The sequence below is a fragment of the Panicum virgatum genome, chromosome 2K (genome assembly GCF_016808335.1).
Source record: "Panicum virgatum strain AP13 chromosome 2K, P.virgatum_v5, whole genome shotgun sequence".
In the NCBI taxonomy this organism is placed as follows: domain Eukaryota; kingdom Viridiplantae; phylum Streptophyta; class Magnoliopsida; order Poales; family Poaceae; genus Panicum; species Panicum virgatum.
This window is the reverse complement of record NC_053137.1, coordinates 45,455,922-45,480,751: the sequence shown is the minus strand read 5'-3', so window position 1 is coordinate 45,480,751 and position 24,830 is coordinate 45,455,922. Positions and strand designations below refer to the sequence as shown.

The window sequence follows — 24,830 nt, the reverse complement described above, 5'->3', positions numbered from 1 at the left end:
TGACCAAGTCGCCATGTCTAATGCCTTCGCATGCTCCGCCGCCGCGACAGTGCCAAAGACAAACCAAGCTGTTCTTGTCAGAAACCGACAGCTGAGGATCTTTCTTGGCACCCCGGCACCGGAAGCGGCCAAAGGCAAGGAGGGAGCAATGTTCAGAGACGAGCCAATCACCAGCTAAATCCAACGGCCACGGGTGCGTTTAATTAGCCGTAGCCGTAGCAGCAGCTACGGGCGAAGCGACGACGGCGCCCACGCAGAGCTGCCATCCCCGAGCACCGTTCGTCGTCGCCAGAGCAGGCCGACGGCGCCGCCGGCGCGAACCGTGAGCGCGCGCGACGTGCATGTGCAAGACGACGCATCGATTCCAACGAAGAACCGGCCAACGGGCATGCCAAGCCACGCCTCGCCGCAGACGACGCGCGGCTGCCGCGGGCCGGCCGGCCGGCGGGTGGCGACCGCCGTTCAGCCAGCCGTTCTGACACGTCGCCGTCCGGAACTGACCAGTTTGTACGGCGCTCCGCACCGGACGACGCAGAGACGCTGCGACAGCGAGGCGGTGACCCAGTGACAGGCCATTCCGTTTACAGCCACACACTGCATTTCTCACTGCCAGCCAGTGTACGCACAATCTGACGGCGAGCACACCGCCGGCGTGGACGCTGTCGCCGCCCTGCTCTGGCACGACAGAACTGCGCCGGCGCACGTGCAGTGCAAGGACCGACGTCCTCAGCCTCAAATCGCAGCCGCGTACTTGCGCTGTTTGTACGAGTGGCTGCAAATCTTCGGAGGCGCTGTTTAGATGGAGCGCAAAAATTTTTTGCGATGGAATCTTACTAATTTGAAGTACTAAATGAAGTCTATTTACAAAACTTTTTACAGAGATAGGTTGTAAATCGCGAGACGAATCTAATGATGCTAATTAATCCATAAGTAATCCATAATTAGCGGATGGGTACTGTAGCACCACTGTTGCAAATCATGAATTAAGTAGGCTCATTAGATTCGTCTCGCGATTTACAGCCCATCCATGCAAAAAGTTTTGTAAATAGACTTTATTTAGTACTCCATACATGTGTCAAAACATTCGATATGCTGTTTTTTTTGTGTTTACGGGTAAAAATCTAAACATGCCAGAATTCGAACGCCGATACAGGGTTTCAGAGACCAGCCTACTGCTAACTGACAGGATTGCAAAAGGACGCAGGACCATCCATGTGAAGCAATGCAAGACTACAGATGAGAACATGCTGCACCTTTTTTAAGGAGAAAACTAAACAAATCATCAGGTATGCTTATGATTTATGAATATATGTATGTATATGGTTGCTGTTTTCCTTTCTGTTAGGATTCATCATCAGGAATGAAACAAATGAAACAATCTCTTGTTCTCTCACACGCACCCACTCACTCACTCTACCTCGGTTACCAAGGTGAAAAAAAAATAATACAATCTTAATTGTTCAGTAAATCTCACTACCACTGTAAATTTCTCGACAGGCTAGGTGTGCTGCCTGGCTGTGCTACTTCCTCCTCTTGTTTGCTTCGCTCACCATTTTTTCTCTTGGTTCGCAATGGTGATCCGATTCTCCTATATCGACAAAAAAAACCATATTATGCATTAAAGGTAATTAAGGCCTATGGCGCAACCGAGCGCGATGAGCTACAAGTCCAGCTCGAAGTGGAACGCCGGGGACGCGTACGCGGCGAGGTCGCCGAAGAAGAGCGCGTCGACGTCGACGCCCGCGACGTCCTCGCAGCCGAAGAAGGTCTGGATGTCCTCGGGGAAGCCGCACTGCGGCGAGGCGGCCCCGCCTTCCCTGGCCGCATGATGCTGCGCCTGCGCCGACGGCGGAGGCGGCGGCGACGGCGACGGTGGCGTCGGCGGCGATGAGGACGAGGACGTGGTGGTGCCGCTCTCGGCCGCCGAGGTGCGCTCGATCATCTCCTTGAACTTGGGCGACTGCAGCAGCAGGCTGAGCGCCGACGTCGTAGGCGTGTGGCCCAGCGACGTCCTCGGCGGCAGCGGGAACTCCGCGCGGCGGCGGTCCTGCTGGAACGCGTCGACGACGGCGTCCGCCGGCGGCAGCTGCTGCTGCGCCAGGGCGCCCAGCATCGGGTGCGGGTTCTGCGCGGCGGCGGCGGCGGCCACCCCGCCGTCGGCGCCCGGGCGGAGCCACTTGATGTAGCGGCTGAGGTCGAAGTTGGTGACGGCGTTCAGGCCCCGGTACTCGATCGCCGCCATGTCGTACGCCATCGCCGCCTCCTCCTGCGTCGCTGCCGTGCACAAAAAAAAACGCCCACTCAGCGCTCAAAGATGCAATTCTCCGGAGAAATTTGAAACATCCTTCTCATTCGTTAGACCGGAAATCGTAAAATTCATACGAATCTGATCGAAGTTGGCGCATTCGAAACCGAGCTTTATCCTGATCAGGACGCTCAAGGTTTCAGAAAGAGGATTAGTTGCAACTACATAGAGTACATTCGTGTGTTGTGCTAGCGACAGTTGAAGCACGCATCGATATGATCGCGCTCATCTTTGCTCCACCAGACTAGCAGTTCTGCATCTCCTCTTTTACTATGAGTATTGATTGCCTCTTTTTTATGAGCATTGATTGTGATAATCTCAGTGTTAATGGATGTTAGGGTTCGAGTCCGACAAGTGCAGAGCGGCACAGGTGGGCCGCTGGAAGTTGGTGCTGCCGGGGCCGTGGACGGCAGTGAGGTGAGGTCACTGTCGCTCTGCATCTAATCCCCCCCAACTAACCGGAATTCAAGTTGCTGCCAAATGGCCCAAACGGCCTCGCCTCCTGCATCATCAGCCGCTGATCTTTTTTTTTAATACGTCATCAGCCGCTGATCTTTCTCGAGTCAGCCCCAACTGCTTCCATTCCAACCTCGTGATCACGGGTGGACTCGCTAATTCGTATTTAAAATCGTGGCGGCAAATGCTTCTTCAAAGGTTTAAAATCGTGGCGGCAAATGCTTCTTCAAATTCGTATTTCTACGCGTGAGGATTGAATTCTTGCGAATGTTTAGAGGAGGATCCCAACATTTCCAAACAGGTGCTTCTAGCGCTGGGAACACGTGGCGGGCACGCGCCGCTGTTGGAGTCTACTCCAGCCGCGAGCCATTGCAGTCAGAGAGGAAGAGAGGATGCAGGGAGTAGTTGGGAATTCATAGGGGGGTCAATCAATTCGTACCCGATGTGGCCGAGGGCCGTCACTAGGGGGGTCACTAGGCTGCTCTACAGTTGCTCGAACAGCTCGCACTTAACACTACTCAGATTTGGCTTGGCACACTCCAAGTACGGAACCATGATTCATACTACTAGCTCCCACATTTAGTGCAATTTTATATTATATAGCTCCGAAATTCAGTGCAATTTATATTATATATAGCTCCAAGATTTAGCGCACTTTATGTTATATTGCCTGAAATATTGGTGCACTTTATATAAAAAAAATGGTATATAATTTATATTATATATAGCTCCAAAAATTAGTGCACGTTATATCGTATACCTTGAAAATTAGTGACATCATATTTTTATAGTTATAATGTCCCTTACTATTTTTGTAGTCTTGTATATTCGGCAAAAAGCGATTTCTTTCGCAAAGAAACTGAGTTTACCATAAGTGCCGAGGTAGAGATACTTGTTCCCGAAAACACGACCGATCCTCGCCTCCCATCTCCCGTTGTGGTGGTGTCTGTAAAGATCAACGGTGTATATGAATTTATATTATTTTGATTTTCTTAAGTAAAGTGTTTCATGAATATTTTTTTCCAGCAAAAAAGGGTCATATTCTAACAGGTCATAGAGATGGATTATTACCTCGCGACGCCTCGGTATTTGGAGACACCTCTCGAGAACCCGCTGCTTTTCCTGCGGATAAATTTCATGGACCTGATTATTTGGTTAAACACAGGCGTGATTTCGGCACTCTCAACAAGGTCAAGGTGATCACTGAAACTTTGTTTTCAAACGAAGTACTACCTCCTCAGGGATCCAATGTACTCCTCCCTGGACTGCCCCTCCATTTCCTTGAGCTCCTCTTCGTACGCGGACGCCTGCAGGGGTGTCACGAGATGAATGAGGCGAGGGAACAAGGTGTGCGATGCGAGCAATGGCGCCGGCGACCAATGAATTTTGGCGGTAGGGTACCGGGAAGTTGAGGATGGTGTCGGGGCCCCAGTACTTCAATGCCGCCAAGTCATACGCCCGCGCCGCTGCCTCCTCGTCGTCGTACGCGCCTGCCACACCCAACACGCACAGCCCCGGAGGGAGGGAGAGGAGACACCACGATGAGCAACACGCACAGCTTTGATTTTTCTTCTTTTTCCTTTTTGGTAGAGAGAGAGTAAGAGAGAGAGAGGAGTGTAGCCAGAGCTAGCTGCTCCTCCCGTGTCATGCCAAGGTCGTGAGTGGAGAGCCTCACCGAGGTAAACTGCATGCACCAACAACAAAAAGAGAAGCAAGAGCAAGACGGTCAGACAGACTCCTCTTCTGAATCAAGTACTGTGCTGTGCAATATCATGCATCAATCTCGCTTAATCAAATCCTATACTGACTGACTGCTGTGATTAAATAAGCTTCGCCACTGACACGGGTCAGCTAGAATCCTACTCATACCAAGTACTAATACCACCTTAAATATTCCCAGCTGCTGCTGCTGCTACTGCTACGCTATGCTCCAGTCTACTTTTATAGTTGGCCCCCCTTGGTAGCCAGGAGGATCAGACATGGCATCGTGATCGTGCCTGCTGGGGACCGTCGCCTGCTGCTAGCGCCCAGCGGTTAAAAAATAAGTTTCGGCGAAGCAGAGAGAGAGAGAGAGAGCAGGGTGCCCAGGAGGCCAAGGTTCAGCACTGACCTTGCTTGCCCTTCTTGTTCTGGGTCTCGTTCCAGCTGTTCTTGTCCCACAGGTGCGCCTCGAACCGCCCCGTCCACCTGTGCCTGCCACCCAACGATCGATCGGTGAGCGATCAGCCAGCCGGCCATGGAACAAGAAGGTAGCCGGCGAATGAATGAACTCACCGGGTGACGCCGCGGTAGATGGAGCTGCGCTGCGAGGGAGACTCCCGGGGCACGCTCTTCCGCGTGCGCTTCGGCTTCACGCGCACCCCGGCGTCCCCGGCCGCCGCGGCGCCGCTGCTGCTGCTGTTGCCGGCCGCGGCGGCGGCGGCGGCGCTGTTCTTGCGCGGCTTGGCCATTGCGAGCGAGGAATGGAACGAGCTAGAGAGGGAGAGACTGGAGGAGGAGGAGGAGGAGGAGGGGAGAGAGGTGGGTGGCCAACTATGGTGGCCCCTGGAGGTGGCCGTTTTAAAGACGTGGAGCGAGAGAGAGGGAGGGCAGGGATTGGGAATGGCTGGGTGATGGGGCGGCAGAATTGGTTGAGCTGGTGTTTGGAGAGCAGGGCAGATGCCAAATGAGCAGAGGAGGTAGAAGGACAGCAGAGGAGAGAAGTGATGGAGGCCAGCCGGCCCCCTCTCTCTCCTCCCTCTCTCTCTCTCTCTACCATTTTTCTGATCCATCTGATTGGCCGGCTAAGAGCGGCGTCTTGTTTGTCCCTAGCGAGCCCTGAGCGCCTGCGAGTCGAACGAGCCCCGCGGCGGCCATCCGATGGCCACGCCGTTTCCAATTTCAGGCATCTGATGGATCCTCATGTAAGGGTGCAGGAGCAGAGAAGAGCTCGTTGCTAGTTTCAGCTTTGCATCCATCACCAGTTCGACGGCCGAGCTCCGCAAGATCAGGGTGCTGCTTGTGCTTTCAGCCCGTCACGTACCCCAAGTCCGTCGCACCGTGAGATAGGCAACGATCGATCAGGCTCGTTTTCCACGCTGTGACAGCAACGCCACCAAGGGTCGTTTTTCGACCATGATTGGGGGCTGTAAGTAAACTTTACAGCATCACTCGGTGCCGCTGGTACTACACGTACTGCGAAAACAAGAGAATACCTCGCGAGGTTACAGTAGACAGGTACGGGAAGGAAATTTTGACAGAGCCCTGAGACCTATATATTGTGTGTGTGCACGATGAAAGCAAAAGGTGTTCATCACTTATATTTTGCATGCTTGGAAAGTTGGCGCAGAATTGCACGGGTTTATGTAAATCAGTAAATCCTGTTGCCCGTTACATCATGGTTGGATTGGATGTTGCGAAGTGTCGTCCTCCGTTTGGAGTGGTGGAAGGAGAGGGGTAGGAGCTCGAGATGGTTCAATTCGAACATTTCTCTTCGAGATTCAACTCTGCCTCCTCAGACAAAGAACAGCCTCCCAAGTAGTACTTGTTTTGTATTTCCAGAGAAATTTCTCGATGTGTTTTCAAATATGCTGTTTCCCTTCGTGGCATTAAAAACATTCCTGAATTCTCTGTTTTTTTCTCAGTTTTTGTGGGAATTAATCTAAGAAATGGTCTTGTGGGTTTCTCACGACACTTCGTTCCTCTGTTCCGTGTGGTCTCGAAAGGACAAACAACAGGCACCAGGCTGCTCCCATTTGACCAAACATTGGCTAAAGTGTCGACAAGTCGCAATCCCCAAGTCTCAGCCTCATTTATCACCGAGATAGTAGCAGGCACCACTCGTGATGAGGTGTGAGGATTATTCCACGCTCCATTAGCCGTCATAAGAATATCTCCGAGGCAAGAATGGAAGAATTTCCGTGGAATTAGAGGGGAACAGGCTGATGGTTACCATCTCTTTTTTTCCTCTCTCTAAGCGAATGTTTAAATTATTTTTGAGGGAAAATGTTTAAATTCTCTGTAAAACAACTGAAACACAAAGACTTTTTATTGACCTCGAGCCATGCACTTCACTTTTCTTCGGAGAACCCATAGTGTTCCGGGGAAAAAAAGAGCTTGACAATAAGCAGACAGTGATATGATGGAGGAGGAAAGAGTAAACCAGTGTCGCATTTGAGTAAACCGGCATATTTCCATCGCCAGTTCTTTATTTTCATGCCGAACGAATCATTTCCCTCAAGAGGAAAGATCCTTTTGATGGCTGGGATTTATGGCGGAATTGAGCAACCACCAACGAATTCCGACCGTCCGGAGGCCATGATCCCGTACCCTCCCTTAAGACCGGTACATTCTCCCAGTTATGACGCCGCAACGGCAACCCGTGACCGTGATGCCCCCCATATAGTGATACCGATGTACATGCCCATCCATCACCGCACCGGAGTTGAAGCAGCTGAACTCCACAAAGATCCAAATCATGCTCTGCTTCTGAAGCAGGCATGTTAACCTGCTGATGGGACAGCAACCTGTACCGAGTAAACACTCATCCAGGACCGATGCCGATGAATCGATGATCACGACGGCAGCGGCTTGCAAGATCGCTGGCTCAACTTTGGTCATTGCGAGTGCTGGAAGGCGCTTCTTCTTTGAAAGGCAGCATTTTGAAAAATGCAGAGTACATAGACAATTTTGGAACAATATTTTTGGAGTGGAGAAACAGCACAGCAATTTTGGAGGAATTAAGTGAAAGAGCGGGCCACTCCCTGTGGAGGTTTTATGAAAGTTTCATGCACATTGAAATAGGGTGTCATGTTATCATTTTAGATGATGTGGCACTGGATTAATGATGAGAGAGATTAAATGAGTTTTATCTATGCACGATTACCAACTCTTGAGTCTTAAAATTAAATGTGAGGAGTAGCAAACATGAAACAATGCATTGTGGAGTGAGTTTCATTTGTATTTTGATGATGTGACACTCTTGGAAACAACAAAATGAAACTACCCATTGGGACTAGCCTAAATTCTAGGATTGAGCTCAAGTTTGGTCTCCTAACAGAGTTGGGGTTAGGAATGCAATCCCACAAGAATTTTGAGCAAGTCAATTTTCTCTGTCCGAAAGGATCCATAATGGAAGAGTTATGCTAGTGATTCAAATATTCTAAACTCCCTACAATCCAAAGGGGCTCTTATATACTGTAAGTAGGGCAGCAAATCTTAACTGTATTCCGTGGTGACAATAAATAGCCAAGAGTTCAAGTGTTCAACTGTATTCCATGACAATAAATTAACTAGACAAATCTAATTTATTTTGGGCGCCTTGCTATCAAAAGAAAACCTTTCAATGCGCCGATCCCCGCCATGATTTTGCGGATGGACAGTTCTTAATGCCTACTACACCTGATGTTCAGTTCAGGACCGCAATGGCAACTGGGGGCAAAAGGACTTGAAGCCAGCCACCTGTGCCTCAAACCAACCTGATTGCGAGTCATACCTCATACGCCCCAGCAGGTCCCGGGGACCAATCAGGTTCAGCATGCCTCGCTCATCATGCACCAAATGGACTAATTATGTTTCTTATGGTTGGACCGGACAGAGTAAACCAGCACCACACGCAAACCCAACCCCTCAACATTATTTAGCAGGGTGCTAACACAAATTCCGACAACACCTTAAGATTCCCTAATCGACAAGCAATTGGATCCCCTACATGTATTTGTGTGATGAAGCTCCATGCATAGGGCTACTTGGGGCATGACAAAATTTTCCTAACGTGCGCATCATTTTCATCCAGTTCTCAGTAGCATCAGTAAAAAAAATAGCAATCCAAATTTTCCCATCTGGATGGGACAGCAAGGGAGGTTTGAAAGTGTACCTGAAGATATTGAGAGTGTGCTTGTAAAATCATAACTACTTATTGGATGATCACCTTTGGCTGTCTAGCTTTCGCTTCATCTCCCATAGCTTCTTTGAATGTCCAGATCAGCCATCGGCCATCGCATAAGAAAAGGTAGGTTTTGACATTTGATCATTTGATACCAGGTCAATTTTCTCAGTACAGCAGATCTACAAACAAAACTGCCAAAACTCATCAAGGTAAGTTGTGTCATGAAGAAATCTAACTTCAAGCGCTCTGTTGAAAGTGAAGTTACAGCCAACAGAGATTACAAAACAATATATACTGATATATTATTTTGTACAGGTTGTATAAATTCCATATATCTAATGAAGATTTTTCACATTTCAGGGTAACAGTGATATGCCATAAAAGTCACAATCAATTCATACAACTCCAATCAATTGTCGTTTTGTTTTGCGCTGCAAGTTCTATCAATTGCAATGGCAAACAAACAACAGCTTTGGCTACTTCCATTTGGAGGATCTGTGTTGTATGGCTCAAAGCAGTCCAATCCTTGGTACAATTTTTGTCTCAACTACTGACACCATCTGTGCCCCCATGGCCAAATGAGCCCAACAGAAAAGATAAAATAGCTCGCAGCAAAACATAAAAGACAAAACAGGTAAATATAAGGGATTTCCAGGTATCAATGCATCATCCCTTTTTCTACAGAATCATTCACCTTTAGTTTTACCTAATAGAAGGCACAACAATGCAAAGATAAATAGTCATGCATACAGCCCCATAAAATACAGAATAGTCCCAAATTGTGGTTAGAAGTTAACCAGCAAAAGCACAAAGTTACACTAAAAAGAAATAAAATTGGAACTGCAAACATACAGATGGTGTTGATTCGTTAATGTTTTGCAAACACTGAAATACACCAACGGGCAATATGCACTACTCAACGATCAGCATGTATAGATACATACATGACCATCTTGGAATTTACAACACATTAACCAAATGGACAACTGAGGTAAAGAAAACCATCCTTATAATAAAAGCCATAATTGCTGAGGACAAATAACTGACTTGTCCATAGCAGTACAACAATACTGCAAGCTTCATGAATACTTCACAATGTTATCCCCTCCCTTCAGATCTTCTGGATAATTTCATTTACTTCCAAAGGAAGAAAACAGTAGCATAGGGTAGATTGAAACATTGTCCTTTGCCTACTTGGCCCAAGTGCATAGGTTAAGAGGCAGTGCCAAAGCCAACTAATAACTTTGTTCAATAAACAGCTATGGGATGGAAAGATTTTTGAGTCAAGGCAGTAAGTCCATGAATGACCATATAAAATTCATTTAGCTAAAGAATGCCGCGGACCTCAAAGTGATGCTGAAAGGGATTTCAGCATCTTCAGTGTTTACTGTCAGAAAACACAAAAGTACACCAGAACTATTTAGGTTTACATTGGACACGGCTTTGCTCTCATCGAATTTCAGATTAAAAAATCAACATTTTTCTGAAATTTACAAGCCAGCTCTGCTTGATCTGTTAGTTGTTCCTGACAAAAGACAGATAAAATCCACCCCTTCATCTGACAAGAAATGATCAGATACAGCCATGTCCGAATATGGTACCAAACAATTGCAGGAAATATGTGCAAGCATGCTGACAAAAGAAACACACATACTCATATAGTTTGTCCATAAGTTGTCAAGAAGTGTTCTGGCAGTGTAAGTACAGGTCTGTTTGCTTAATACAGAAGTAACATATCCCTTCCAAGTTCCAGATCTTTTTGGTACTATAGAAGCTACAAAGCACAAGGATTGTAGACACCTGATCCTACATTAATCTCAGCTGGGAGCATTTTCTGCATATGGATCAGAATGAACCACAACACTGACTACTGGTGTTGCAAAGAACAATCCACAATTACAACAGGGCATATCTGTGTTTCCAATGATGATTTGGCTTGAACATTTCACAAGATTCATTGTTGTAACATGTACTGAGGTAACTAGAAAAGCTACAGTTAAAAGGAATACACTAGAGTGAGCCTTACTACTCACGTTACAACTTATTCCTAGCCAAAGTGTTCCGATTCTGCAAGGGCCTATTTGTAATAACCTAAATAAATTAACAAGATTAAAATGGGTTATCATCTTTTCTAATCTTACTTTGGGGCTTGTACACGTTTTAGAAGGCTGGTCTTTTCGCCTTCATGCGTCAACTTATTGGCTGGTGTTAGCATGAGATGAGACCACCCTCTGACTTGCTGAAGAAATGTACAGTTTAAATGCAGTTCATTTTCACTATTTGAGACTTGTATGGCATTTTCCCCAAGTCATGGCCTAAGGAAATCTGTTTGAAATTTCGATCAATTTCAACCTTCAGAAAAGAACAACGAAAACATAAACGTTGACATAAATTATATGATCTCATGATGATACGATACATTGTGCTTTGTGCATATGAAATTACGAGTAACTTAAATAGAAATAATAACAAATTTCCTCACCATGATGTAACAACATTTCCCTGAATAGGAGTATGCATCTTCATCTTTTTACATACAAAACAAGAAATTGGAAGAGAAACAGCATATATCCTAATTTTCAGCATGTAGCGCATTGCGCAAGAAAAGATGCAGAATACAGGAGGTAAAATGAACGAGATAGAGCTAAGTACCTCTTGTTACTCATATTCTTATTGAAAAAGGTATATTGAATAATTAACAAAATGTCACAGGCATGGAACTGATGCAGTTACAGGAAAATAACAGTGCCATAGTTACATGTGAAGAATATGGACACAGGTGCATACAATTAGCTAGTTTACTGTGAAATTGTAAATTTACACTATGATTGATTTCCTTAGCTCATTTGTTGACAGGAGGCTCTTCAAGCCACTTGGCACGAAACCCAGTCCCTTGGCAATCAGCACAACTTGCAAAGCCCTGAGATAAAAGAACATCATATGTAAAAGTTTAATAGATTACATCATAGTCATATCAAGTGAACCTGTTCATGGAACACCAAAGTGTTGTGCAGTGTATGAATTTCACATTAAGTGGTCTGAATTTAGATGTATTTGCAATATCTGTAAATGAATAACACGTAACAATTTATACAACCTTTCCAGAGCATATCACACATTTTGTATTTCTTGACGGTACTTCACACAGCATGTTGTTGCCAAGGATAAAGAAGCCTGTGCCTGCACACCACTTGCACTCCATATGGCCAGAAGATTGACAGGAGGAGCAAGAAATTGGTCTTGGTTGCTGCATACCAGATCATGGATGTTAGATGGCAGCACAAGACTGGTCAACTAATAAAGAGCATTGCTGCAGATAGAATAAAGATTAGGTTTGCCCACTTCTGATCGAATTTAACTCTTCTGTAATCACCAGCCTTTGGTGATGAAATAACAAGAAATTTGGGACCTTTGTTTAGCTGCCTTTTAGGCAAGGAGTCCACAAAGTAGATGTCTAAATAATGAAATTATGATTTTTAAGCAATGTGCATCCTGTAACGAACACTATATCTCTTTTATTAGTAAAATCAATTATATTAGTCAGAGGTTTGAACAATTAAAAGCATGCAATTAGGATAAGTAGCATTTCCATTTCCATATCCATCTTCTCCAAATTAGGTTATTGTCACATACATGGAAAAAAATTCAACATCATGCTCTTCCAAACCTTTGGAACACTTTTCTTTATTTTGTACACACAACTACACAAGTAATTGAATTAATCAAACGATACAAAAGCACTCCTATCATATCAAATATGCCTTAAACTGAGGATATTTATTTGCATACAAAACCACTCTCTGCAAAGCTTTAGGACTATAGTATTATCAATATTCTCAATAGTTATCATATATAATGAAAAAAAGTTGTACAGCTTCTTTTAGCAACTCCTAATGAACGGAGCTGTTCAAGGCTTGCATAAAGAGACATGTTGGAGAAGGTAAGTCTTGTTCAAAAGAGATTCTACATAGCATAAATCAATTGGTAGCTTAAACTCCCTCAAATGGTGTGGGTCCTTGGGCTTCACAAGTAAACAAAGTCCTCTAAATTTAAAAAGTCGAAGCCCTCTGCTGCCACTCATAGGAGTTAGCTAAGCTCTCACATGTGAGGTGTGGCTTCTCAAAGAAGCTTAAGGCCTTGTTTGGCTAGAGGTGGATTGGAGGGGATTGAGTCTAAAATGAACTAAATTCCCCTCCAATCCCTCTCATTCCACTTCAATCCATAAATACCCAAACAAGGCCTAAGAGGGTATTTGGTTCACCATCATGGTTTGCCACAACAATAGGCAAGGGCCACAAGGTTGACTGAGTACAACTATTGTTTGGTTCATGACTAAATGTGTGGCTCGCTGCAATTTCTTAGCTTTTGGCCATCAGCCATACACCTTTTTCTAGCCACAACTTACTGCAATATGGTGAAAATTTTGTTTCCCATGAGTTGTGGCCTGCCACAATTTTAGCACGAGGATCTGGCAAAATGTGGTGAGGAGTTGAAGTCACTCTCCACCAATTTCTCGGAAGAGCTGGCTAAGCTCCCCAAATTAGCAGCACCTTAAAAAACTGTGCAGGAATTTGACGTGAAATGGTGCAACTTGTAACGAAAGTCTTTATAAAATAGACGGTTCATTACATCTGAGTTATTCCTCATTAACCCCACGATTCCTTGTATGTCTAAGTCTAACTGCACGCAATGCACTCAAAATGCTATGAGGCCTTTTTTTTATTTTTAGCAATAGTACCTTATATTTGGATTTATAGTTCAACATCTACATATACTATTCCCGGCATCTTCTACCAACATATTTATAAACAGATGTTTGAATCACCAATAGCAACGGAGAATTGTTGACCTCCTATGGATACCTAACTATTTTTTATCAATAAGGGTGCCAAATTCAGATGATGAGCAAGACAATTCGCCACAACCATTCAGTTTGACATGCAAGGCCCAAACCCAGATACAGTGTTGCAAGTTACAACATGCAACTCGCGAAGAGGCGAAACCTAGCCCCAGACCCACAGTGCCACACCCACCCACGAGGCCACGGCTACGGAGTTATTCCTAAAAACGACCGCAACTCCACACATCACATGCCGGACACGGATCGAACGAACAAACGTCACCGAACAAAAGAGCGATTAGCGAGTCTGGGGAACCTTGGAGATGATCCAGGCGCGTTCGATGCGCTTGGCGAAGTCGGAGGAGCTCCCCGGCGAGTCGACGGTGGAGGCCATGGGGGCGACGCGCCGGTGCCCTTTCGCCCGCCGAGAGGGCCCAGGAAAGGGCTTCCTGAAGCTCTCAGGAGGGGCCGCGTGGCGGGGGGATGGGGCGAAGGCGGCCGCGCGGGCCCCGCAGGTGGTCGCCGGCGTCTGCATCGGTCGGAAGGGCTCCGCCTCGGTCGGACGGAGAGGGGAGGAGGAAGGAGGAGAGGCTCTGGTTGCGTGGGCCTCCTATGGACCAAGCGCGTGGTGAGTGGGCTGAAATCTAGTCACGGTCCGTCACTGACAGGTGGGCTAAAGATTGCGGCAGCACAGTAACGGGTCGTCTTTGGCTGGCCACCACCACCGGTCCGTGGCGTCCCGGACTGGCGCTGATGAAAATTTGCTGCACGAGAGCGCACGGTAATACAGTAAGCGGGAAGAGTCGTCCTCTCGGAAAAATCAACTCACTCCATTCCAAAAGATAGGTCGCAAAGACCTACGTTATGCAACGGAGGGAGTAGCGGCGAAGAGAAGAAGAGGAATTCAAACCTAACATCAAAGTGGAAAGATTCTTTTTCCATCTGAATCTGGCTAGCTGAAAAGCAGCCGAGAATTTGAATGCAGCTCCGGGGGCTGTAAGTGGCATTTGGGGGCATCGTTCTTAATCTGAACGTGCTTTAACCAACTACGATATAGGAATGTGTGTTTGAGCAATGATCCCACCAACATACATGGGTGGAGAGGAATAGATGGCATCTTATTTGCACATTATCCAGCTATTTAAAATTACAAAACAAAACCTCTCTTACACAGAACCCTAAATTCAAACATAAAAGTATTTAAGACTTCTAAGAGTTGCAACTTGCAACGAGTATATCTCATTGAAACAATAAGTGCGCTAGACAAAAAAGAAAAAAAATCAAACTTCTACTAGTACCAAAAATTTTTAGGTAAAAAACTTCTACCAAAATAACGTATGGAACTGACGGAGCCTAAAGTTAGCCATAAGCTTGAAACGGAATATGTAATTAGTCTGTAAAAATAAAGTCCGCACAATATTTGTATGTGAATTGGTGCCTGTAAAAGTCACCATGGATCCTCTCTAGTTCAATAGTTAATGCTCTCTACTATCCTACTTAAAAATATAAGATATTTTAATTTCAGTCTAAGTCAAACTTATCTAACTTTGACTATGTTTAAAGAAAATGCACCACTATAAATTATTTTAATTAAATATATGATCAGTTATATTTTGAGCATTTATTATATAAATAAGGAAGCATAGTAAATTCTTAAAGTTTTTTTTGAGAAAAGTAAATTCTTAAAGTTGAGAAACAGTTGATCAATAGCATGTATACAGACAAATCAAAAGTACAATTACAGAGAAGTAGAGGAATAGGAACCGTTATTACTTTTCTTTGGCGAGTACGAATACGAAATTAACAAGAAAAAAATGAATCTTTTATGGGCCTTCTGCCACCCTCAATTTATAGATGGAAAAGATAAGCCTTTACATGTTGGGTTAAGCCCCTTGCTGATGGGCTGGGTTGGTATCTTTGATAGACTTCATCTTATCATGGGCTAAGGTTGTTGCATTGTATAGCCTCGTGCTTGTGGCAACTATTGATGGTCCAAGACAACCATATTTCTAGAAGCTTCCGGATTTTACCGCACCTATCTTTAAACTCTAGAGCTGGTGCATTCCAGCTCGTTTGGTTGGACCACGTCATCAAAAAAAATTTGACCGTTAGATTTTCCTCGTAAGGTGTGGGTTGAACGCACAAAGTTCTAAGACTTGCAATCGTGTGTCTGCACGACTCCTATATTGATCTGTCTAGTTGTATCGTGCGTCCTCCAGACTTTGTTCCAAACAATCAAAAAAAGACAGCGTCAACATCCATGTGGTGCAGACTTATATAATATAAAATTGTCCCAGCGTCCGCTCAGCCAAGAAAACTGCAGACACCATGGTGATACAGACTAGAATAGGCACCGAACTAAACCCAGAAAAATCCAGATATACTAAAAGAGACAATAATTTTAACAACTTCAGTGATGCAGTACTATAAAAGACTGGTACCGAATATACAAAGAACCATTTCTTCCAGCTAACTAGCAAAGCAACATCTGTTCCAGCAAACTATCAAAACAACCTGAGCAACTCACAAAACCACAAAAACACTTGGAAGTGAACTGCTTATCTGATTGGTAAGTTTCCATTATTTTGTCCTAAAAATCTAAATCCTCCTGCATCTATTTCTTCCTTGTCGATATGTGTATCTGCATTCTTGCTTCTTATACCAGCTTCCACGTAAACCATGCATTAATCTGAATAGTAAACAACACAAAAGAGTTATAGGGAAAAAAAATCTTCCAGAGTCAAGTAAATGCAAAACTGATTCAGTATGAAGGTACTAGAAAGCATATTGTGTTCAGACCTATACATTGTCGGACACCTTGTGTTTCCTTACCTTGCAGAGGAGTTATCAACGAATCATGATCTGCTACCTCAAAATAGTTAAGGAGTTGGCCTACCTTCTATTTTGAAACAGTACAATCAACTATATGAAATGAATCTGCATTCTTGCTTCTTATACCAGTTTCCACATAAATTATGCATTAATCTGAACAGTAAACAATAGAAAAGAGTTATAGCAAAAAAAAATTATCTTCTAGAGTCAAGTAAATGCAAAACTGATTGAGTATGAAGGTATTAGAAAGCATAAAAGATGTGTTCAGACATATACATTGTCAGACAGCTTGTGTTTCCTTACCTTTCAGAGGAGTGATCAACGAATCCTGGTCTGCTATCTCAAAATAGTTAAGGAGTTGACCTACCTTCTGTTTTAAAACAGTACAATCAACTATGTCAAATATATATTTTTGTACTGTGCACAATGCTTGAGTATTTCCTATCTGACTATTCATTTTTAGATATGTGTTCTTTATCATTTTAGCTAATACCCTTATCTGTTATTTCAAGCATACTAACATTTACATTCATCTCTTATTAGAGAAAAGAATGGCAAGGACTAAAAAGCGTAAAATAGTTGATGTTGATCAAAACTATACAATAGAAGAAAGTAGAATTAATCGAATGAAGAGACGTAGTCTAAACATACAGAAAAAAACAGCATACTTATCAATCCCAACTGATAACATATATTTCTCTCCCGAACATATACAATACTTGAAAGAATCATACCATGAAAGATCATACTATGGAGCAGCTAATCATGAATGTCAATATTGTGGAGCAATATTTTGGCATAATGAAAGAATTAAATCTAATCATGGAACTATAACTTATAGCCTATGTTGTAAAGAAGGAAAAATTCGCATTCCTCCATTTAAAAAACCTCCTGAGTTTCTTGCAAATCTACTTAATTACAATGGTGACAGTCGATCTAAACACTTCATTCAGAAAATAAGACAATATAATAGATTATTTGCTTTTACATCTATGGGGGCAAATATAGATAAATCTATAAATCAAAGAGATGGACCTTATGTTTTTCGCATTAATGGTCAAATACATCATCGTATAGGATCACTACTGCCTAAACCTAATGATATCCCTAGATTCGCTGAATTGTACATATTTGATACTGAAAATGAAATTTCAAACAGAATACGTGCTTTGCAAAATCAAGAAAGCGAAACAACAGATATTGATCCAGATATAGTAAAAGGTCTAATGGACATGCTTGACCAATATAATCCATTGGTGAAAAAAATTTCGTTTTGCACGAGATTTGCTAAAGGAACATGATGGCATTGATGTTAGTATACGTATAATTGGTGCGGATAAAAATGATCCAGTACAATTTGAAATGCCAAATAGTGATGAATTAGCCCTGTTAATAGTCAGCGATGTGTCCTTGGAAAATTATAAACGAGATATCATAGTACGTAGTAAAGATCAAGGTTTACATGAGATGTCAATTTTACATCCTGCATTTATGGCTTTGCAATATCCATTACTATTTCCCTATGGTGAAAGAGGGTACCAATTGGGCATTTTCTATTATGACAACAATAAACAAACTAATCGAAAACAAAACAGGGTAACAATGCATGATTATTTTAAATACCAAATACACTATAGGAAAAACCAACCAAATCCATATCTTTGTTATGGACGTTTATCAAAACAAATAATTGTTGATGCTCGTGCATGTGAAGATGAAGATCGACTACAATATATAGCAAAAAATCAGGATAAACTAAGAGTGGAATATCTACAAGGTATAGCAGATGCTGTAGAAAAATGAATCCTGCACGGTGATCAAATTGGCAAAAAAACATTATTACCATCTAGCCATACAGGATGCAGAAGATATATGATTCAAAACTATCATGATGGTATTGCAATATGCAGAGTATATGGTCCACCAGATTTATTTATAACCTTTACATGTAATCCTAAATAGCCAGAAATTGTTCAAATGTTATCTGAAGGTCAACAGCCTAATGATAGACCAGATATAATAGTACGTGTTTTCCATATGAAACTATAGGAATTGCTGCAAGATATTCGTTCTGGTGTAGTTTTTGGTCCCGTAAATGCAATATTATATTCTATAGAATTTCAGAAAAGAGGCCTACCACATGTACATATATTAGTCTGGCTAGCCAATACAAATAGATCTGATAAATATAGAAATGATAGATCATCTTATTTCAGCTGAGATACCTGACCCAAATCTTGATCCATTAGGATACGTGCTTGTTGCAGAACACATGATGCATGGACCTTGTGGCGATATAGATCCAAATTGTCCCTGCATGAAAAAAGGAAAGTGCTCAAAGTTCTATCCAAAAGACTTCCAAGCTGAAACAATATTTGATGAAAAGGGTTTCACACTATACAAAAGGCGTGATACAAAAATATACATTCGTAGAAATAATCAGAACTTAGACAACAGATGGGTTGTACCTCATAATCTATTTCTTCTAAAATAATATCAAGCACACATAAATGTTGAATATTGCAGTAAAAGCACAATCTTAAAATACTTATGCAAATATGTTAATAAAGGGCCTGATCAAGCGACAATCTTTTTCGAAATTTTAAAGAAAAGGCATGAGAATAATAACCCAATTGACGAAATAAAGGAATATCTCGATTGTAGATACATATGTGAACAAGATGCACTTTGGAGACTATTCGGTTATGAAATTCATCATCACACACCTGCAGTAGAACGACTACCGGTTCACATGCCATTCATGAATATAGTACCCTTTAAAAGTAATGCAAAATTGAAGAAACTTATAGAAAATCCTGAACTTCAAAAAACAATGTTAACAGAATGGTTTACAGCAAACCAAAAATATGAAAAAGCTCATGAATTAACATATTGTGAATTTCCTTCAAAATGGACATGGGATAAAAAAAATCGACGATGGAATGATAGAAAACATGGAGAGAAAATAGGCCGTCTATATTATGTCAATCCAGCTGAAGGAGAACGGTTCTACTTACGAATGTTATTAGTGATTGTAAAAGGTGCAAAAAACTATGAGGATATAAAAACGTATAATGGAATCTTATATAGGACATTTAAAGAAGCATGCATGGCTCGAGGGTTACTAAATAATGATGAGGAATGGTATTGGGCGTTTACAGAGGCTGCAACATGGGCAACATCATCACAATTAAGACATTTGTTTGTAACTACGGTATTATATTGTGGAATACAAAATGAAAGAGACTTTTTTGAAAAAATTTGGCACTACATGACAGATGATTTTAAATACGCAGCACAAAAACAATTGCACCCAATAAATCATACTCCACCTGATACTGAATTACTAGATTTATTGCTAGATGATTTGGAATACATTTTCTCTAGAAATGGAGTACATATACATAACTTTAACTTCCCTCGAAAAAGCAAAGAATATAAAAATTATTTTATGAATCGCTTAATTGAAGAAGAATTAAGCTATGACACTGATAAACTAGAGGAACAAGCAAACACATTATATGCATGCCTAAATTCTGAACAAAGAAATGCTTTTCACATAATAATAAAAAATGTTCTAGACAATATAGGTGGATTCTATTTCATATCAGGATATGGTGGAACAGGAAAAACTTATCTATGGAATGCAATTGTTTCGTACCTAAGAGCACGTAAAAAAATTGTATTAACAGTGGCATCTTCTGGTGTAGCATCTTTATTGTTACCAAATGGCAGAACAGCACATTCGCGATTTAAAATCCCTTTAGATATAGATGAAACTTCAGTGTGCGACATTAAACGTGGAAGTATACTTGCTGAACTAATCATTGAGACCTCTCTTATAATATGGGATGAAGCATTAATGACAAATAGACGATGTTTTGAAGCATTAGATAGATCACTACGTGATATTATAAGTGAAATAAATTCCCAAGCAAAAGAAATCCCATTTGGAGGAAAAGTTGTAGTATTGGGAGGAGATTTACGACAGATTTTACCAGTAATAGAAAATGGAAAAGAACACAAATAATTGATGCAGCAATAATAAAATCATATCTGTGGAAATATGTACATGTATTAAAATTAACAGAAAATATGCGTTTAAAAAATACAAACAATATATGTAATACATCTTATAATGACCTCCAATCATTTAATCAATGGTTATTACAATTAGGTGAAGGACTCCTACCAACAAATAAAGGTGATGGAGATAGTGAACCTACGTGGATAGAAATACCACATGAACTACTAATTTATACTGATGGGCCGAAAATTCCAGCGTTAGTAAATTGTATTTATCCACAATTTGATCAATACTATTTCAATCCGGAATATTTAAAAGAACGAGCAATTTTAGCGCCAACTAATGACATAGTAGATGATATTAATACTCATATACTAAATCTTGTGCCACAGGAAAGTAAAGAATATCTAAGTGCTGATTCTATTTCAAAGTGTTTAGACACGTGCAACGATGCAGATGTTCTTTATCCTGTCGAATACTTGAACACTCTAAATGCAAATAATTTTCCACAGCACAGAGTAATCCTCAAAATTGGTGTGCCGATCATACTGCTACGAAATTTAAATCAAAGCATAGGACTCTGTAATGGTACACGATTAATTGTAACAAATTTAGGTGACAATATTATTGAAGCTATTATAATAACAGGTTCCAATATTGGAGAAAAAGTTTACATTCCACGTATAAATCTTACAACAAGAGGATGTAAATGGCCATTTATATTAAATAGAAGACAATTTCCAGTAAAAGTGTGCTATGCCATGACTATAAATAAAAGTCAAGGACAAACATTAACTAATGTAGGTATATATCTAAAAAAACCTGTATTCACACATGGTCAATTATATGTAGCAATTTCAAGAGTAACATCCAAATCTGGTCTTAAAATACTAATAGAAAATGAAGATGGAACATGTGGAAATCAAACTCGAAATATTGTTTATCGTGAAATATTCAATTACATCTAACATATTTTTCGTGCAGATTGTGACAAACGTGGATCTTTTACCATATGTAAGAGTTATATTCGTAATTACCTCGGTGAGTATGTACCGTAGCCTGCAGCCGTGAGTACTGTACCTAATGTTGGAGATGCTGGAGCATGAAGAAGACTAGATCCCGACCCTGCCCAACTGCAGACTCAGTCTGGTGCTTGCCATCTCCTCGTCGTTGGTGATGCCCTTCCTCGAGAACGCACGCCTCCTCCCGGCATCCACGGCAGTCCAAGCCTCGCCAACGCCGACGTCGGCGCCTCTCTCCGAAAGGCCGGCGCGGCAGCCCACGGCAGCTCGTGCGTAGGCAGAGCCGCTCTCCCGCAGCCTGGAGCACCGGTAGGTACGCGCCTCCGGGCTGCAGGCCGCCACCACCTGCCGGATCCTCGTTGATGCGCCGCCAAGACGCCGAATCTGCCGCCGCCTAGGGTTACCTGCCGGCTGTGCTGAATCGGCCAATGGAGCAGTCGCCACGTCACAGAAAGCCGCGACCTCTCACCTCGGGCCCCGGAGGGCTTCACGCGGACGGCTCCGGCTCCGTGCTACAGTGCCGCGGTACTGTGCGGCACTGTAGCACGGAGCTGAAACGAAGCAGCTTTGCCTGCGGGAGGAGGGAAGCCGCTGAAGCTGCGGGAGGGTGGCTTCACCGGCTCCGTGCTACAGTGCCGCTACAGTGCGCTACAGTAGACGAAGACGGAGCCGGTGAAGCCGTGCCAAACAGGCCCCTCATAACCTGAGCCGTGCATGGGCCTTCTGTTGGACAGATTTTTTTTTGAGAGGGTACAAGTGACAAGGACGCAACAAACCCACGCACACACGCGTAATGGGCTCAAAGCTAAGATAGATTTGAAGCCTGTTACCATGCATCACAAATATAAAGAGTCCACCTAAAAAAACAAATCCCCCTTTAAAAAAATCCTAACACCAAGGCTTCACTGTGCGCTGGAATTGCGTCTCTTCAAAACATGACCCAGGCTTTCTCCAACAGCGGACGCATACGGGAACGCAAAGGCAAAAATGCGTCTCGAAACGTACTGTAGCAGTATGCATCAACCCCCATTTTGCGTATGAGGATGCATATGAGGGATCCATTTTGCGTTGGAGGAGAGAGACGACACAAAAATGAGTACCCTCTCTCCTCGACGCATCGCCCCCCAGAGCAACGACCGCACTGCAGAGATTTCCCCTCCGAGGCGAAAGAGGGTCTTGCTCCGAGGGCAGAGTCGGAGCTACGGTGTGGTGCGGCGGTGCGTGGTCCGAGCAACGGCGGCAGACTCATCGGCGAGAAGCAGACGAACGAGGTACGGTTGTTGTCCGTCTTCTCCATTCTTTTCCCCCACTTGTAGATTTGTTTGTCGATAGGACTATGGGATGTTTGCGATTTGTTGTTCCTGCCCTCGATTCCATTGATTATTGACTCGGATCGACAATCCTCTACTATTTTCACGATGCATTTCGGTACATGTGGGATGGATCTGCGGCCAGAGACCGAACTATCCCTTGTTCCTCCCTTGGCCCTTCTTCGTCGCTTTGTAGATCTAGGAAGCAGGCACAGAAATTGTAGTGCTGCTGGAATCTGGCTGCTGTTGAACGCATGGTGGTTCGATTAGCCCAACGCAGCAGTAGATGGGTCATTATCGCTGTAGTAGCGTAGTGTAGTTGCACAATGGGCATGCTGTATGCAGTAGTGCGTATACCATAATTTTGCTTGATTTAACACTACATGTTGCATTAGTCTCTAGCACTGCACACAATTACGGTTCTTTTAGTTGGATTATAGCACCAGTTTACGCATTGATATAGGACTTTACCTCCCTGCTGTGTAGATGGACAATCAGCAGGATATTCTGGACTTGACCGTTCGCATGATGCAAAGGGCCTCCATTCACCTGATGCGTTTCAGTGAAGAACTGCTTGTGCCTGGGAAGGTGCTCTCCGAGGTCGAGCTTGTGGACCTCAAGTTCCGCATTGAGGTCATTGCAGATGGACTGGACAAGGACTCCCTTTCTTGCCAGGCCGCACTTGACGACGTGAACAAGGCTACTGACGATGGCAATCTGTCTGAGCTTATACCCAGCGATGTGTCATCACCTATCTCTCCACCACCACTCGAGTACTTGTCGGTGAAGGATCACATTGAGGAGTTCTAGGGCGTCGACTACGACAGTGACGTCATGCCCAATTTCAGTGACTAAGGCTGCTAGTGTACTTTGTTGGGTTGTAGGATTGAGAAAGTAGTATCTCCTCATGAAATAGGCACAAGTACATGTGTGGCTATGTAATCCCACTATAATAAAACTTGTGTCGTAGTGTTTAGTTGTTTCTGTGCTGAACCATATGGTTAGTAGTTGTGGACCTTGATCTGTTTAAACCTACGTTTGAAGTGTTGAGCTTAATGTCATGGCTTGCTTATTTGAATCAGCAAATATGTTTGTGCTATGTGGTCATTTAAATGCATTGACATTGTTTATGAATGTTTTGGCAAGGATGGAGAACCAACACTACAATAATGACCAGTGGGCTTATGATCTTGTTGCAAATATTGACCATCAACTTCCAAACTGTCAGGAGAGTCCGCATGTATGTTTCCAAGTATTTTTTTGTTTGTATTTCCTTCTGTATGACCAAGTAATTTTCATATATGTTGGAAATTTGTCCCAGTTGGGTGCTCATAATGGGGTTGGCAATGAGGGAGGGACTGACACCTCCAATGCACCGGTTGTTGATTTGGAAGAACAAACACCAAGGCAGTCTCGTAGAAAACCACCAACGGTCCTGAAGAATGTCTCCAGAAGGGGAGGTGGTTTCACCAAAGAAGAAGATGCAATTATCTTCTCTGCTTTCCTGAATGTCAGTAAAGATGCCGTTGTAGGAGTTAACCAGAGTAGTGGTGGATACTACAAACAAATGCATGAATTTTTCGAGGCCCACAAGCCACTTGGGTCCAACCGTAGCCAACTTGCAATTAAAGGGCGATGGGGGGTAATCCAAAACGCTCTTAACAGGTTCTCTGGATTTAAGTCAATAATTGATCGAAGGAATGAGAGCGGTAAGAATGAGCAGGACAGGGTAAGTCCATGCTCATTTAACATTAATTTATTTTTCCGCTGTTTACCATGAAATTGATATTGGATTTTGTCCTTCAGATTGATGAAGCTGTGAAGATGTTCGAGGAGAAAGAGCCATTCAGCTTCATGCATTGTTGGCGGATTCTACGTGAGGAACCCAAGTGGAATGATCGGTTACTGGAATTGAACAACACACCACCGGTACATGTCGCCGATAATGGAAGCCCTATGCAAGGTGATACTGGCAATGAAAACAGAAGCTCCAGTTAGGCCAGGAGGGAGATATAAGGCGAAGAAAAAGAGATCCAATGCCCTGTTCGACACCTCAGATTCAAGCACTGCGGTGGAGATGTTGCAAGAGATGACCACCAGCCGACATGCTCGCTTGCAGAAACAAGATGTGCAGATGACTGAAATTCTTAGCAGGAAGGATGAGAAAATCAA

General features: G+C 43.2%; 3 protein-coding genes across 4 annotated transcripts; 1 reads left to right on the top strand and 2 right to left on the bottom strand.

Annotated features, from left to right (window-relative positions):
- Positions 1-1,271: 1,271 nt before the first annotated feature.
- LOC120695692 (AP2-like ethylene-responsive transcription factor At1g16060) lies at positions 1,272-5,482 on the bottom strand. Of its 2 annotated transcripts, none has more exons than XM_039978912.1 (8): positions 5,036-5,482; positions 4,872-4,954; positions 4,437-4,445; positions 4,163-4,251; positions 3,995-4,068; positions 3,833-3,904; positions 3,631-3,707; positions 1,272-2,274 (listed from the first exon to the last, which is right to left on the bottom strand). In XM_039978912.1, the coding sequence occupies exons 1-8, from the start codon at positions 5,209-5,211 to the stop codon at positions 1,661-1,663; spliced, it is 1,194 nt and encodes a 397-aa protein (XP_039834846.1). In that variant the 5' UTR covers positions 5,212-5,482; the 3' UTR covers positions 1,272-1,660. The 2 variants fall into 2 exon arrangements, with proteins under 2 accessions (XP_039834846.1, XP_039834847.1); XM_039978913.1 differs by having other exon boundaries at positions 3,833-3,883; positions 5,036-5,476.
- Positions 5,483-11,266: 5,784 nt separating this feature from the next.
- On the bottom strand, positions 11,267-14,107 carry LOC120695691. Its single transcript, XM_039978911.1, has 3 exons — positions 13,784-14,107; positions 11,725-11,874; positions 11,267-11,547 (listed from the first exon to the last, which is right to left on the bottom strand). The coding sequence occupies exons 1-3, from the start codon at positions 14,000-14,002 to the stop codon at positions 11,470-11,472; spliced, it is 447 nt and encodes a 148-aa protein (XP_039834845.1). The 5' UTR covers positions 14,003-14,107; the 3' UTR covers positions 11,267-11,469.
- A 5,301-nt stretch (positions 14,108-19,408) lies between these two features.
- Positions 19,409-21,294, top strand: LOC120695351 (ATP-dependent DNA helicase PIF1-like). Its single transcript, XM_039978625.1, has 2 exons — positions 19,409-19,513; positions 20,719-21,294. The coding sequence occupies exons 1-2, from the start codon at positions 19,409-19,411 to the stop codon at positions 21,292-21,294; spliced, it is 681 nt and encodes a 226-aa protein (XP_039834559.1).
- Positions 21,295-24,830: the final 3,536 nt, after the last annotated feature.

Bases quoted from the DNA above. Each gene is read 5' to 3' on its own strand.
- LOC120695351 (XM_039978625.1), top strand. From the start codon at position 19,409: ATGGCTCGAGGGTTACTAAATAATGATGAGGAATGGTATTGGGCGTTT. The intron at 19,514-20,718 runs GTATTATATTGT...CTTGTGCCACAG, and splicing joins GACATTTGTTTGTAACTACG to GAAAGTAAAGAATATCTAAG.
- LOC120695691 (XM_039978911.1), bottom strand. From the start codon at position 14,002: ATGCAGACGCCGGCGACCACCTGCGGGGCCCGCGCGGCCGCCTTCGCC. The intron at 11,875-13,783 runs GTTCCCCAGACT...TCTGGTATGCAG, and splicing joins GCGCCTGGATCATCTCCAAG to CAACCAAGACCAATTTCTTG. The intron at 11,548-11,724 runs GTTGTATAAATT...CTTTTATCTCAG, and splicing joins GTGTGATATGCTCTGGAAAG to GGCTTTGCAAGTTGTGCTGA.
- LOC120695692 (XM_039978912.1), bottom strand. From the start codon at position 5,211: ATGGCCAAGCCGCGCAAGAACAGCGCCGCCGCCGCCGCCGCGGCCGGC. The intron at 3,905-3,994 runs GTAGTACTTCGT...CCAAATAATCAG, and splicing joins TACATTGGATCCCTGAGGAG to GTCCATGAAATTTATCCGCA. The intron at 3,708-3,832 runs GTAATAATCCAT...TGATCTTTACAG, and splicing joins AAATACCGAGGCGTCGCGAG to ACACCACCACAACGGGAGAT.